General features: G+C 50.1%; 4 protein-coding genes across 4 annotated transcripts; 1 reads left to right on the top strand and 3 right to left on the bottom strand.

The window, feature by feature from the left end:
- The first annotated feature begins 1,473 nt into the window (after positions 1–1,473).
- Positions 1,474–4,708, top strand: HMPREF1120_08057 (ATP-binding protein). Its single transcript, XM_009162298.1, has 3 exons — positions 1,474–1,752; positions 1,908–3,216; positions 3,273–4,708. The coding sequence occupies exons 1-2, from the start codon at positions 1,699–1,701 to the stop codon at positions 2,859–2,861; spliced, it is 1,008 nt and encodes a 335-aa protein (XP_009160546.1). The 5' UTR covers positions 1,474–1,698; the 3' UTR covers positions 2,862–3,216; positions 3,273–4,708.
- Positions 3,390–6,803, bottom strand: HMPREF1120_08056 (esterase/lipase; the record flags this gene model as incomplete). Its single annotated transcript, XM_009162297.1, has 2 exons — positions 3,390–6,674; positions 6,735–6,803. The coding sequence occupies 2 exons, from the start codon at positions 6,801–6,803 to the stop codon at positions 3,390–3,392; spliced, it is 3,354 nt and encodes a 1,117-aa protein (XP_009160545.1).
- A 346-nt stretch (positions 6,804–7,149) lies between these two features.
- Positions 7,150–9,600, bottom strand: HMPREF1120_08055 (Cu2+-exporting ATPase; the record flags this gene model as incomplete). Its single annotated transcript, XM_009162296.1, has 1 exon — positions 7,150–9,600. One exon carries the CDS (start codon positions 9,598–9,600, stop codon positions 7,150–7,152), a length of 2,451 nt encoding a protein of 816 aa, XP_009160544.1.
- Positions 9,601–10,807: 1,207 nt separating this feature from the next.
- On the bottom strand, positions 10,808–14,523 carry HMPREF1120_08054 (uncharacterized protein). The gene is made up of 4 exons (XM_009162295.1): positions 14,226–14,523; positions 13,960–14,166; positions 13,634–13,875; positions 10,808–13,520 (listed from the first exon to the last, which is right to left on the bottom strand). Exons 1-4 carry the CDS (start codon positions 14,303–14,305, stop codon positions 11,254–11,256), a joined length of 2,796 nt encoding a protein of 931 aa, XP_009160543.1. The 5' UTR covers positions 14,306–14,523; the 3' UTR covers positions 10,808–11,253.
- Between the last annotated feature and the right edge of the window lie 178 nt (positions 14,524–14,701).

Here is a 14,701-nt window from a genome sequence, read left to right as displayed (position 1 = left end):
CTATTCTCGTATAACGATAAGTAGATAATAGATTAGTAAGATTAGTAAGTAATTATTATAATAATACTTATAATAAGTTATTATACGCTATATTATTTTATTACGAAGTATAATATATTACGAAGATCTTAATTAATAATTAGATTTTAGGATTCTTAGTAAAACCCGTTAAGTACCCTACCCTACCCGAAATCCGTAAGGGTAGAGTAGCGCTTTTTTTAAAAACCCTATTAGGTTAACTAGGCGGGCGGTAGGTGCCCTAAACCCTGCCCTACCCAACCCATTGCGCAGCCTATATCGTATTAGTAGAAGTAGATAAATTTAAAATAGATATCGAAACGTACTCTAGAAATACCGACTCTTAATAATAATCTAGTTTAACTATATAAAGATATATTTTATAGCGTAGATTATTTATAATATCTACTATATATTCTACTATAGTATTTCTAACGTTTATATTAATAATATCTTTTTAACTATAAAATTCGATTAGTCTTCGAAAGATATAATTATATAGCTAAATCGATAAGCTATTATCGAAAGAAAAGAATTACTCTTAGTACTATCTCGCCTAGATAATAGAATTAACTAATATATCGCTAGGCTTAACGCTATAAAGTCTATTATTAATCTAGAAATAAATTAGTAATTATACTATATAATAGATTTTAAGTATATTTATAAAAGAAGCTATCTTTATAGCTTTAGTTATTAGTAGATCTTTAATTATCTTCTTAACTTAACGATAGTAAAAGATACTTAGAACTTATAGTCTAGTTAGCGTTCTAATTTATTATAGTAGTATAATAATAGTAATAGAAGTTATAAAAGAGTTAGCTTTAATTAATAAAAGACTTAAAGTTTAGAAATATAAATAACTAAAAGAAGATATAAAAGAAAGTAAAGAAAAAGAGAGTAAAAGACGACTACTTATACTTCTTAAGATCTCTCTAGATTAATCGTAGACTAGCTTTAAAGAGTAATAGCGAGTACTATTACGCGAATTAAATCTCTTTATTTACCGTTTTAACGATCTTAATTTACTTTCGATTTACTTCTCTTTATCCTTTTAGGCGTATATACTACTCTTATAACTAATAATAAGAGATATATACTCGCTTTAAGTACCTTAATAGATATCGAAGATATAGATACTATAGATATCTATTCTAACGATAGACTACTTAGGAAACGGAGTATTTAGAATATAGAGATACTATTTATTCTCTTCTACGAGGCTAACTAGGATACTCAATATTCTTTGGCGACGAATAACTTGAAGGCTATTCGGTAGTCTAGATAGAGGAGGATATAATAAAACGGGTACTCTTAGATACTAAGTATTATAAAGACGTCGAGGACCGACTTTCGGTCTTAACTAGCGTCGTACGCTATCGTATAACCTCTAGAAGTATATAGTCTGACGAGGCCCCAGGCCCCGTTGAAATAGGACAAGTCCTCCGTGAAATCACAGACACCAAGGGGCTACATACGTGACTTGTGCCCCGGAATGACATAATCACTTTCGACTTCAACTTCCGGTGTTCAAGTTTCTCCGCAGCTTTTTGTTTCTCCGAACTCGCGAACACCTCAGTTGTCATAGCCTTATGATATAAGAGATGGACCGGCAGATTGTCTAACAGGACGGCGTATTATCTATCTCCTCTCCTAACGAGCGAGCTTCGCTTCGGGACTATGCGCAAGTGCTTCAGCACATGCGCGAGAGTCTTGAGCCATGAGAATCCACTAGTACGTGCTACACCACATCCATACCATACCCAGACTACACTCCCCGTCTCTTCGAGACAAAGCAAATCTCCTGTGTCCTCCCACTACTGATTCAGTTCCGTCTGCCCCGTCTCCTCAATCGAGCTATACCACTCACATATTCCCCTTTCTTCTAGGGTCTACCACGCTCTCCCCCGCCCTCGTCTCGGACGACAAAAGGACCTCCTCCACCTCTTCCCCGACTCCAACGTGGCCTGCCCCAAAAGCGCAAAATACGCAATGTCTCACACACGATCGCCGTCTCAAGCGCCAAAGGCGGCGTAGGCAAATCAACACTCGCAGTAAACCTAGCACTGTCATTCTCCCGCCGCGGCCTCCGAACAGGCATCCTAGACACAGACATTTTCGGGCCCTCGATCCCAACCCTCCTCGGGCTCAGCGATGCAGGCGAGCCAAAGTTGACAGGTTCAAACATGCTGGTCCCATTGACGAGTTATGGAATCCAAAGCATGAGCATGGGATACCTGTTGCCAAGCGAGTCGGCGCCCGTGGCCTGGCGAGGACTGATGGTCATGAAAGCGTTGCAGCAGCTATTGCACGAGGTGGACTGGAGCGCTGCCACGGCAGGATCGGGTCTGGACTTGCTCGTGCTCGACATGCCTCCGGGAACGGGTGATGTCCAGCTGACGATCGGGCAGCAGGTCGAGCTTGATGGCGCTGTCGTCGTTTCCACCCCGCAGGACATTGCACTCAAGGATGCAGTCAAGGGGGTCGAAATGTTTCGAAAGATGAATATTCCGGTGCTGGGGATGGTGCAGAATATGAGTGTTTTTGTTTGTCCTCATTGTCATACCGAGACGAGGATCTTTGCGCATTCGGCTGGGACAAATGGGATAAAGAAGGGCCATGGTGGAGAAGATGGTGGTCTAGGTGGTGCGGAAACAAAAGCGAAGGATCTCGGTGTTGATTTTCTAGGTGATGTTCCACTTGATCCTAATATTTGCGCTGATGCAGACCGTGGTATGCCTACTATTGTTGCGGAGGAAGCTGCTGGCGTCAAGGTCAACTCGGGATATTATGAGCGCATTGCCGAGAAAGTGGCGCGAAAGATTGGCCTCGATTGGGCTTGAAAGAACCCGAACACCGTGACGCACAGCATTGCCAGCACGATGCAAAACAAGTCAAAAAGAAATCAGGATTTTTCAGGCGGTCGTGCTGACCCCTTCCCACTACATTCTGGAACAACACAAGAACCATTGCAGAAATAGCCAATACCTTGTTCTCTTCTTTACCCATCGGGGGTAAGAAGTATGAACAACCAACCTCCCATGCCACAAGGCGCTGTGCTTTCCTCCACTATCTCGACATCCTACTTGCCTTCCAGAGGGCACTGAGATTCGTCCGTGGGCCCACTGCATGACACGAAGCGTCAGTCAGGCTTGCCTCTTGCTTCAGAGAACAAAAAAAGCGTGCACAATATATCTGGTATGTACATACCTTAGATACATACGTTAGCTGCCATTTACTAATCCCCAAAAAAGGGGTCAAACAGATGATTTGCCTTGGACAGAAACAGTACCTGATGCCCTTCCCTTTTGGCCCAAGAAACAGAAACAGAGAACAGATATATGATTACTATTATCTAAATTGCCAAGTATCTAAGTAGTATCAAGTCGTTCAACAGCAGTCTGAAACGTCGTTTCCGCCCGATCGTACAGTTTCGGTCTCGATGTCGATGTCGGTCCTTTCCTTTCCTCATACCCACTCTTCTCATCGTCCACAACCACCGTGGAGTCAGGGTGAATATTATGATCGCGATCATCGTTACCCTCGTCATCGTCAAGATGATCATCAACGACGCCAACGACTCCTTCCGCTCTCACCACAGCAATCGAGCTAGGGCTCCGCAAATGCTCCATGTGGCCCATCATCCCTTCGTCCTGCTGGTGGCTGTAGAGACGGTCAAGACTGCGTTGGCTGCGTGGGGTGTCGGAGCCCATCATGACAGCATCAGCATCAGCATGATCGATATTAGCAGCAGCATGGTCGATATTGGCATCAGCATGTTGTTGACTCGACGATCTTGTTTTGTCTTTCTTCTCCACAAGTTGACCACCACCGTCATTCGAAGTTGAATAAGTTGTGACTTGGGGATGGTCCAACGCGACATCATCGATGCCTTCAGGAAGCCTGCTATCGCTGCCTTCACCTTCGCTTTCGGCCCGCGACACGTCTTCCACGTCCTTGGACACGCCATGAGCGGCAAACACCGCTCGCGTGCTTGCATCGTCTGCGGCGGCGGCAACAAGCCCGCTGCGTCCGCTGTGACCGGTCATGTTACTTGCCGTGTCTGAGAATGTACCAGTACCAGTACCGGCCGAGTCATCACGGAGATGGGCTGCAGCTTTGAACCTGGGAAGGAAGCCTGCCGAAAGTAATGTCGATGCCAGATCACGGTCACGGTCGTCAGAGGCAGTTGTAGCCGTAGTAGTAGATGGTCCTTGATGTTGTTGATGTTGGTCCTGATCCTGCACTGCTGCCCTTGACGATGACGAAATAAGGGGCGGCTTTGCTGATATTGTGTCTGGTGCTGCCATGTTTATCACCTCGTTGGTTGTGCTCAATGTAGGGCTTCCCATCGCAGCACCACCGCTATCTCTGCCCTCTGTCTGACCCGTGTCAGTCACAGATACGGTTCGTCTTCTGCCTGGGGCGTGGTGTGGTCCGCTGCTCCCACGCCGTTTTCTGCTCTGACTCCGTGTCCGGCTAGAAAGCCTAGTCATTGTATCATGCCTTTGGAGTGCGCCGAGGTGGTCCGAATCGTGAGAGGTTGTGATCTGTGCATATACCCCCGTTCCACCATCATGGGCCAGCGATTGCGGTTCGCTGCTCTCGTCAACAACATCCGCTGTCCTCTCTTTCTCTTCCGTCTTTTCCACTCTCACTGCCTCTTCCTCTCTTTTCAATGTACTTTCATCATGTTTACTTCCCCAGCCGCTCCACATGGCCAGCCCAAAGGATTTCCCCTTCTGTCTGCGGGGGAGAAGATCCTTGTCCGTCCGTCGGGCCGCAAGGGCACTCGGCGGCGGCTTCTCGCCTTCCTCAAACCCCTTTATTGCTCCACTAGCAAGGGCTTTGATCCGCTCTTTACGGACACGAATGCTCACACTCGCGTACTTTGCGTCCCATCTTTTTCTCGCCTCGAGCCACTTACGCACCGGACCTGGCTTGACTACTCCCACTTCATCTGGCTGCAACTGAAGGGCAGGAAGATCTTGAACATGGGCAAGAGGATAGGTCATTCCATGCCGGTCGACCCTTTGGCGGACCATGTTACCCTCAAAAGGAGGCAAGGGGTCCCCGGCCCGACCGACACTGCCGTTGACCTTGGTCGGGTCCAGCTTTGGTTTTGACAAGTGATCGGTGGAGGCGCCTTCTTCTGTCTCGTCGCCATCGCCTTCGGAATCGGAAGAAATGATCGAGATGTTGTCGTCCTCCATAATTTCGATGGCTCGTCTTTGAGCCCTCGCCAAGGCCCAGGCACCAAACTGTGCTATCGACCTGTACATCAACTTGGCGGGTCGTGTAAAGGACAAGGTCGTTGCAACATGGCAGAGATCATCCCACACTTGTAATTGAACAGGAGTTGGTCTATACTTTTTCAATAGGACATCGTCCGGGTCGTAGTTCGAGCGATAGGCCGCGCCCAATGGGTACCCGGACGGATTGGCCATTTTATGCGCAAGGTAGATTTGTTCGTCACGCAACAATTCGCCACCACCAGTAAGGATCATGACGGGAGGAAGACCGCCTAGCGAGGGCTGCAACACTGGCGACACCAAGGGATGCGCCAGTAGCTGGTTGGTTGTGTACATCTGGATTTGATCCTTCAAGAGGACCAGTTTACCATCAAGTTCGACGGACAAATAATGCTGTGATGCTGGATGTACAGCCCCGTCGTGCTTGCTAGGAACCGATGTCGAACCGTCGGCCGGGTGTTCTTGTGCATTGTTGTGGCGCGGCGGAGCGAGATCTTCTAATTTGTGCTCTGAAAAACCAGACTGTAACTCTGCTGCGGTGGCAGCTTCATTGATGTCAATATGCCCGCCTTTGCCCTGGGCAAGAGCACTGATGACCTTCAGTTCCTCATCATTGGGAGGAGGCCACGCCATGGACGGTTTGTGCATGAACCCCCTTGGAGGAATATAATCCAGCTCGTCGCTCCCAACCAAGCTGGGAAACGAATGAGTCAAGTCGACCCAAGGCGAGATGAGAATGGCCCCGGCGGGCAACGGAATGCCTTGGTCGCGAAGCAGACACAAGATCGACACCACCATACCGCCGCCCGCCGAATCTCCTGCCAGAACGATCTCGGCCGGCTCGTGTAGACTCAACAGGTACAAATATGCCGCCAGACAATCTTGCAGCCCGCAAGGGAACGGGAACTGCGGAGCCAACCGGTATCTGGGAGCAAACACTCTTGCTTCAAGCTTCCTGGCATGTCTTTGCATCTGATACCGATGCTCGTCGACACTCCCAAAAAAGTATGCGCCGCCATGGACGTAGAGTATGATTCTCCTGCTTCTGCCCCCTCTTTTCTGCTGTTCATTGTAAAGTACGCGCATTTCAATCCATTCCGCCTTCAATTCCATCTCTTTCGGGCCCCGCCACTGCCACCACTGAGTGCCTCCCACATTCTGAACGCCGGCCTCTCCCAGCTGGCTGATTATTGCATGTGCAGCTTTCGAGATGTGTTCGTTCGGTATGTTGACATTCTCCGTTCTCACCCATGAAGGTGTCGGCACTTTCTGTGCCGTGAACGACTGCAAGTCCTCTACTGTGTGGTGCGAGGCATATTCCAAGAAAGCTCGTATCAAGTGTAGCCCTTCGTCGTAGGATATATGAGCGGTTGGCTTGTGCCGCCGCGGCCGTCTATTCGCATACTGTATGCATCGTTAAAATGCTGTCTAGAAACAGACTTGTAGAAAGGGTCCGTTCCGCACATGGGAGATGTATGTTTTCAATACTGTAGGCGTAACCGCAGCACCCACTCCAATGGTCGAGATGGTCATAGTTAGGTATATACACACTTCGGCGGTGGTCGATATAGATCACAGTGCCATGGTAGCCAGGGAACAAAACAAACCGCACCACCGGGCTCCGAGCAATTCAAGACAAGGGCCCAAATGAGTGACGATATTGAAGTGAGAAGAAAGCACCAGGAGAAAGTTAACGCCGGCCTGCATCTACAGCACAGGCGAGGAGCGGGCGACCTGAAATGAGGCCGGCCACTGAACGCGACGGCAGCCACACGCGAATTCCGGGGAAACGGAGAACACAGCTGCGCATTGGATTTAGTGGCACCACAGGCACTAAGTGGTTATTAGTGAATCAGAAACCACACTAGTCCTGAGGCTCCTAATTGAGGGTCAGCCTTGTCACCTGATTCAGCCTTGTTCCCTTCTCCTGTCGCCTCTGTTCATTTCCCGGCACCCACGCGAGCTTGATGTACCTCAGATGAAGAGCAATTCCAATGACTGGCAGTACGCTAACCACCTCACCCAGTGCAGCATACTGCGGTGGGATCTTCCACTTGACGAACAGCCCTGCCGCGAGCAGAATGGCGACAAGGTTGTAAATGAAAGACCAGCAGAAATTGAGCATGATCCTCGTGACGGCTGCCTTGGAGAGATCAATCAAGCACAGAATACCACCCAAAGCAGGCCTCACAAGAACCACATCTGAAACGCTCTTTGCAACCTCGCTGCCATCGTTGACATGAATCCCAATATTGGCTTGAGCCAAGGCAGGGGCATCGTTTGTACCGTCACCACAGAACACCACCACTGCTCTCTTGTCGCTCATTATATGTTCCAGGTATCCCATCTTCTCTCTGGGAGAACACTGAGATCTGACATGAGATGGTTGGATGCCTAATCTTGAAGCGAGCCTTTGTACAGGGCCGTCATCGTCGCCGCTAACAACTGAAACACTGATGTTACGATTCTGGAGCTCGGAAACGACGCTTCGACTGTCGGGACGGATAGCATCCTCCAAGCCGAAGACTGCGCAGAGACTCTGGTCGACCGTCACGCAAAATACTGTGAGTTCCATTGATGCAAAGGCTTTGACAGTGGCATGATCTTGCGATCGAAGCCATCGGCAATTTCCGGCAGATACGCTGCTGCCTTGATAGACGCCTTGCAACCCTTGGCCAGCCACAGTTTTGACCTCGTTCATCTGCGCCGGGACGATACCCTGCTTGGCCAAGTGTTGGGCGACTGCGGCGGACACAGGGTGCTTGCTGTTTTTGACCAACCCTAGAATCAGTGGCGTAATGGACTCTTCTCCGGCCTGTGGGTACATTTCCTGAACGACAGTCAGTTTTCCTTCCGTGAGAGTCCCGGTCTTATCAAAGACAACATGAGTTGTCTTCCTGGCAATCTCAATGGTCTGGCCCTTTCTGAAGATGACACCATGTCTCGCAGCAACGCCACTGGCGATAACAATGACCATCGGCACACAGAGACCGATAGCACAAGGACATGAGACGATAAGCACCGCGATAGCATAGGTGACTGCGTTCTCGGCCGCTTTCGAAGCAGAATGTCCTTGTCTCCCAACACCGTACCCCATCCACCCAACAAAAGTGATGATGGTGATACACATGACCACCGGGATGAAATAGCCGGCAACGCGGTCGGCAAGTTCCTGTGACCTGCCCTTCTTCATCTTCGCCTCATCCACCATGTCGGCGATAGCGCTGATCGTGTTATCACCAGGAAGACGACTGAGACGGACATACAGTACGCCACAACCATTGAGGGAGCCTGCAATGACAGGAGAGCCTACTTCTTTAGCCACAGGCCGAGATTCACCGGTTACCATGGACTCGTCGACATCGGAAGCACCTCGTACCACTGTACCGTCAGTGACAATCTGCGACTCAGGGCTGACCTTGAAGATATCGCCATATTGGAGAAGACGGGCGTCAATCTCAGTTTCCGAGTTGAACTCTTCGTTGACCACAACAGCTGTGGGTGCCTGGAGAGTACGGAAAGAGATGGTTTGAGCTGCGCGTTGGCGCGCCCAAGCACTGATGAATCGTCCAAGCATGATAAGAGTGACGATCAGAGTACTGGTCTCGAAAAACTCTCCGGTTTGCAGCGGCTTCTCTTCCAGCTGATAGGCGAATGCCACAACAGAGAAAACGTAGGCTGCACTGGTACTGAGGACTATTAACAGATCGACTTCCATCAATCTGGAGAACACCAGATTCTTGAAAGCGACGTGGTAGAATGGACCGGCCACGCCCACTTGTACCAAGGTCGCTAATGCCAGGGACACAGATCCATAGACGATGGGGTGCTCTGGAACTGGTGCCCAAGCAAGAACCAGTACAGGAATAGTCAGAATAGCGGAGACAAAAGTGATGATGCCCTCTTTCCGGACTTGTTTGTCACCCGCTTCAATTGACTCCGGTGGCTTTGTTGGTACCAGCTGCAAAGGAATGTCGAAGGAGTTTTGGAGCAAATCCCTGGCTCCTAGAAGCTCCGGGTCATACTCTATCTCCACAACCTGCTCGGTACATTTCTTCATGGTTAGAATCCCAGGGGCCTTGACTTGGTGGATCAGCGCTTCTGCACCATGCGGATGAATGACTTCGATTTTCCGACCTTTCGAAGATAACCTTTCACAGGTAAACTTGGTTGCTCTTGAGAGGTATGCCAGGACATCATCGAAAGACATACGGCTTGTATCAAGGTCGAAAGCTGCTCGAGCAAGGACTAGACTGACTTGGAGATTGCGAACCTCTGGGAACGCTGCAAGCGCTCTGGACAAGCTGATTTCGCAGCCCGAGCAAGTCATCCCGCTTACACTGAGCACGATGTGCTCAAGGTGGGTCTCGCCTTTCTCAAGGTCGGTAGGCTTGGGGCTGTACGACTGTGTGCAATTCGTTGCTGGTTTGATTGTTGGGGGTTCGGCGGTCGTGCAAGAATGGACGGACGATGGTTTAGAGACCGCAGTCGTGTCGCCAATACATTCTGTCTTTTCACAACAACCATTTTGCTTCTCTCTTGAGGCAGATCCAGGAACCCAAACATGGTCTGGGTTGAGCGTCCCTGAAAGCCCAGAGGCACTTCTGTTCTGAGGACGACAGCATGACTCAAGGTTCTTTGCCTTCAGAATACGGCAGATGCATCTCACTGCCCCTGCAACAGCGCCGTACTTGCGTCGTGCCAAGATCATGTGGTCAGAACACGCTTGAGGACGGCCTGTATTAATTGAAGGACCCCCACACCGTTTACCCAGAATTTGTGATGTGCTGGACCTGCCAGAGAAGCAGGTGAGGGGCTCCTCAGAGCAGCACTTTGACATCGCAGGGCTGTTGTGATCACATTCAGCCATGCACTCAATGGCTGCTGCCCGGTCGATACAAGATTCTGTCACAGAGTCAACCAATTGAACCACAACAAGTAGAAACTGCCTGTACCGTTGCAGCCATCAGACTCGCCAGAGGGACACTGAGAGCAGGCATCGTCTGCCATGTTCGATTCAGAAACCTTGCTAGCAGAGGAGTTGCACATAGGCAGTCCCACGGAATTGGGAGAGGGAGAGCCATTGCTCGTCCGTTGCGCTGGCTGGGGTGGATTGCAGCACGCTGAACCCATTATGTAAGACGCTTCTACTCGCACATTCGGTACCAGTATAAGACAACGAGGCTGGGTGCTAGGCGTAAAGATCTGGGGTTTCCGCGATCACGAGAAAAGGAGGAGGAAACTGGGAGAGCGGAAGGGGTGCTGTCGCTTCTATACCTTATCCATGGCAGTGAGTGGTAGTTCCCTGCGTGATCGGGTTGGCTCTCGGCAAATTGGTTTCTCCGGCTCCGAAAACCGGAGATCCAGGCGCCCACATTGTAGACCCCAAGTGATACAGTGTTGTAACTGTCCGACACTCGTCTTGGTGAAAATGATAGTCTGGCGTTGAGAGACTCTCCTAACCAGTCAGCTCAGTTGATGGCGGCCGGACACACGGGACCAAAGCACCAGCAACAAAACGGGATTGCTCATACCGGCCCAGATATGTGATTGGAAATGGGAACGAGGTTTAGAAAGGGGTAGACAGCCTTGCCCCCTACGATGCACGAGCTCAACCTGACGCTCATGGTCGACCGGCGCCACGTCTAGCTGATTGCCAGGTATCATGGATCATTGCAAAACACCATGCTAAAGCTGCAAATCATGCTTTTTCATTTAAAGCAAATCAAATCTCACATAAGCCGTGCATTTGCACCTGGCTCCTGGCACCTTGTTTGCGCCATAGTTGGGCTCTCCGCCAACTTGAAATTCAGCAAACCCGAAAAATTCGCCGTTAACCGTACATTCGTGAATCACCCATGCCTGGTGGCTGTTCCCCTAACGAGCCATCCCGACTAACACAGCCACGCCGTTTTGCTGCCAATCTAGTAATCCAGCAACTCCATGTCGAGAGAAAATGTGGAGAACCTCGCCAAAAACAGGCTCATCCTGATTTTGCGATGACATCTCCGTCTTCATAGCCTCCATCTGCACCATGTTGCTCTTCTTGTTGATCGGCATGATCGATCATATGGACAAGGTCCGCAAGATAATCTCTCAAGGTCCGATGCTTGCTGATCAACGAGAACAGCGCGTATCTCTGACTACCGAATAAGATGCGGTTGAGCCGGACGCCATCCTTCTCAAAGGCCTCACCATGTCGGTTAGCAAAACGTGCCAAATTGCGCATGATGAAAACACTGAGCATAGGAACACCTGCAGGACGGCCGGTCTCGTCCAGAGTCGTCTTGACCATCTGATGCTCGATTGGGGAGGGATTCTCCGGAGGATTCACGTCATCATCATGAGCGTTGATCAGCTTAGCCATTTCTTCAGGAGTATCAGGGATATGGGTCCGAATATGGGAGCTGAATTCAAGACTGTCCTTCATGGGACTTCGTCTGCTGCATTTGGCCCAACGACACATAAAGTTGGACGAACTAGGCGCCCCTGTACTCGAGTGGATGAAACCTCCTTTGGGATCTTTTGGAAGTCTTAGATGGTCTGCCACTATATGTGTCCAGAGTCTGTCGCGAGTTGAGTGCCAGGAGCTGCAAAGCTGTTGGGTAGCCGCACCAGAATTCGGATCCGTGTGTTGAACCTGCCACAAGCACTGAAACATGGGACGGCCATGTAAATCGAGCAGGACTCTGCGTGGCTTGATACCTCTGATGATGAAGCGTGGGGTAGGACCGTTGATGACCTGGGCTTGGGCGCTCGAAAAGGTGCTCGAGACGTTCTTAATGAATTCTGCGGCTTGCACTGGATTGTTCTGATGGAATCGTGAGGAGTATGCCTGCCAGATAGCGATTTGTGTGACATCATCGCCGGGTGACTCCTCAAAGCAGCAACGCAGCCATCTAGACGAGCGTTCAGGTTCAATAAACTGAAGAAGATGGGCGTGTAGCTCAGGAGGGATGACGGGGATAGGAATCACCTCCACTACCCGTTTCGCGTCCTTGCGGGCTTCCGCGGGAGCTGGGTAGGTTAACACCATGGACTCTGCAGCATGTGTGACAAGCTCAACTAAGTGAGGAATTAGGCGTGAGAAGTAGTGGATGTCACTTGACAGCAACTGTCGGTTGTTTTCAGGCAATGCTGTGTAGGCATAGATGAATGTCATCGCATTCTCCAAGAGCTCGTCATCTCCACCTCCGAAGATGATCGACAGCATTCTCTCAAAGACAGCCATGGGCACTTGCGTCAGCTCCTGAGGTTCGGCTGTCGCAATCCCGAATCTGTTGATTGATCGTATCGCAGACAGAAGCACCGCGCGGTCAAAGGAGTTGAGGTGTTGAAGAAGTGTGAGATACAAAGGATCGCCTGGTCTTAATGGCCAATATCTGGTGACTTGCTCGGATATTTCCAGGGTTGTCCGTCTGAATTCTGAGAATTGCGGTTGGTCCGGGATAGACAGCGCGACAACAAGGAAGTCCTTGAGCAAAGGCAGCTTGGATAGAAAGATGGCGTTATCATCAAGCATAGCCAAGTTACGCAGCACCCAGACAGCCTCATTTAGCCTCTCCAGCTTCTCAGCAGACTCCTTATCCATGACTTCTGTGGAATCCACCTTGGGCATCAGGGTTTCGATGCGGCGCAGTAAGTCAGAGGTCCCAAGAGCCCCATTCAGGACATTCATAGGCGAATCTTCTTTGTCTTCGTCGTAGGTAATCTGCCATTCTACACCGAATGCCAGCACCGTAATCTCCAAGGCCTTTTCGATCAGACCCTCGGCGAGACCTGGAAATGTTTCGCATTTGTATTTGTCACCCCGCTCAAATGACATTTTAACCATGTGATGCAGAGCAAACTGCTGCTGTTCAGGGATGCCGGATCGCAAGCCATTGAGACACCGCATGTAAATGTCTGGCCCCGCCATGGCGGTCGGTAATAGAGATCTGAAGTATTTCTGAAGATCCACTGACGCCCGGTTCTTGACAGCTGCTTGTGCTTGAGCCTTTTGAGCGTAGTAAAGAGGATCGTTGGCCGGGGTCCGAGCTTGACGAAGAGTCAACGCAACTCCGGGGCGTGGCTCGTATTTATCAAACCAGTCAAAGGCTGGATTATGAGGATCGTTCGAATTGTTGGAGTAGGTCGGTGGTGGTGCAGATTGCGCGGCGGGAGAGTCTGTCGCACGGACAGATCGAGAGCGTTGCGGTTGAATGTCTGGCTGAAATATTTGGGTGCGCTTCGGGTCTTGCCTTAGTTGTCCTTCACGTGAAGGCTAGTTAGCGCACAATTAAAAAGCAGACGACGTCGTCAAGGCGCAGGCCAGAATAGGAATGACAAAGACTTCACCGCTTCCCGGAATATTTGGTACATACGTGCTGCATTACGGCTTGCGCTTTCCGGCTCCTCGACCTCGGTCTTCTGCCGCTTGGGCGTTGCGTGCTCTTCATCTGCAGTCTCTCCTCCATCGGCCATTGCGGCCTCAGCGGCCTGAGAGCTGGGTACAGGGTAGTTCTCAAGGGTTCGTGTTCGAAGGTTGCCTCCCTTTGCACTAAGATCCTCGAGAATCTCTTTTGGAGGTGGCTCCTCGCCCCAATAGGTCGCAATTTCATACGCACTATGTAAAATGTCGAGTTAGCCTATGAGACAGCGACAATGTTGGGCAAGGTCACGCATTGCATTGCGAGGTAAGGCTACTTACGCAAGGTTCTTGTAATAAACGGTTTTTAGTTGAAATGTCATAACCGCCTCGTGAGTTTTGCCAAAGCCAAATTCACGGACAATCGTTCTCCAGGCCATACGTTCAGCGGACAGTGGATCATAGCCGCCTCTTTCCATCACCAGTTTGTACAATTTGTGCAGGGAGATGGGACGTCCGCTAACTTTGCCCTCACGGTCGAAGGTGGTCCTATTTACACAGGGTCAGCAGCTGCGGGCTTGTCCATAATATTCCCGTAGAGACCTTACCCCCGCCGTTTGTGGAACTCTGCCACATCATTAAGAAACTCCTCCTCATCTTCGATAATTGTCCGTGGCGCCGGCGCCATGGTTGCTAGTGAGAAGACGTGGTTGCGCGTCTGGTAGAAGTTTGGCTTCCGGCAACCTAAGACATTTCGCGGACTAGGATAAAGGGATCGGTTTAAGTAGAGAACCTGCGCATCAGTGACGAGTGGTAGACGCGTTGATCACCGGGTGCTGTGAAGAGACATTGGGTGTAAATAGTCACTGACTGCGCTGCGATGGAGGCGGCCGCCGTGAATCTTGACAGGTCTCCGCATAAATTTGCAGGTCAGTCGTGAGTGCCACTACTGCTTACTAAAACTGCAATCCAGATGCACTATAAGACACCAGTACTCTTCGGGTCAAGCCGAGCCTTGCACTCGGAGATTTTCTTCCGCCTGCGCTACGCTAACCTCCGCAATCTGACTCCCACTGAATTACTA

The sequence above is a fragment of the Exophiala dermatitidis genome (genome assembly GCF_000230625.1).
Source record: "Exophiala dermatitidis NIH/UT8656 unplaced genomic scaffold supercont1.7, whole genome shotgun sequence".
Taxonomy (NCBI): domain Eukaryota; kingdom Fungi; phylum Ascomycota; class Eurotiomycetes; order Chaetothyriales; family Herpotrichiellaceae; genus Exophiala; species Exophiala dermatitidis.
This window is presented reverse-complemented; position numbering and strand designations above follow the sequence as displayed.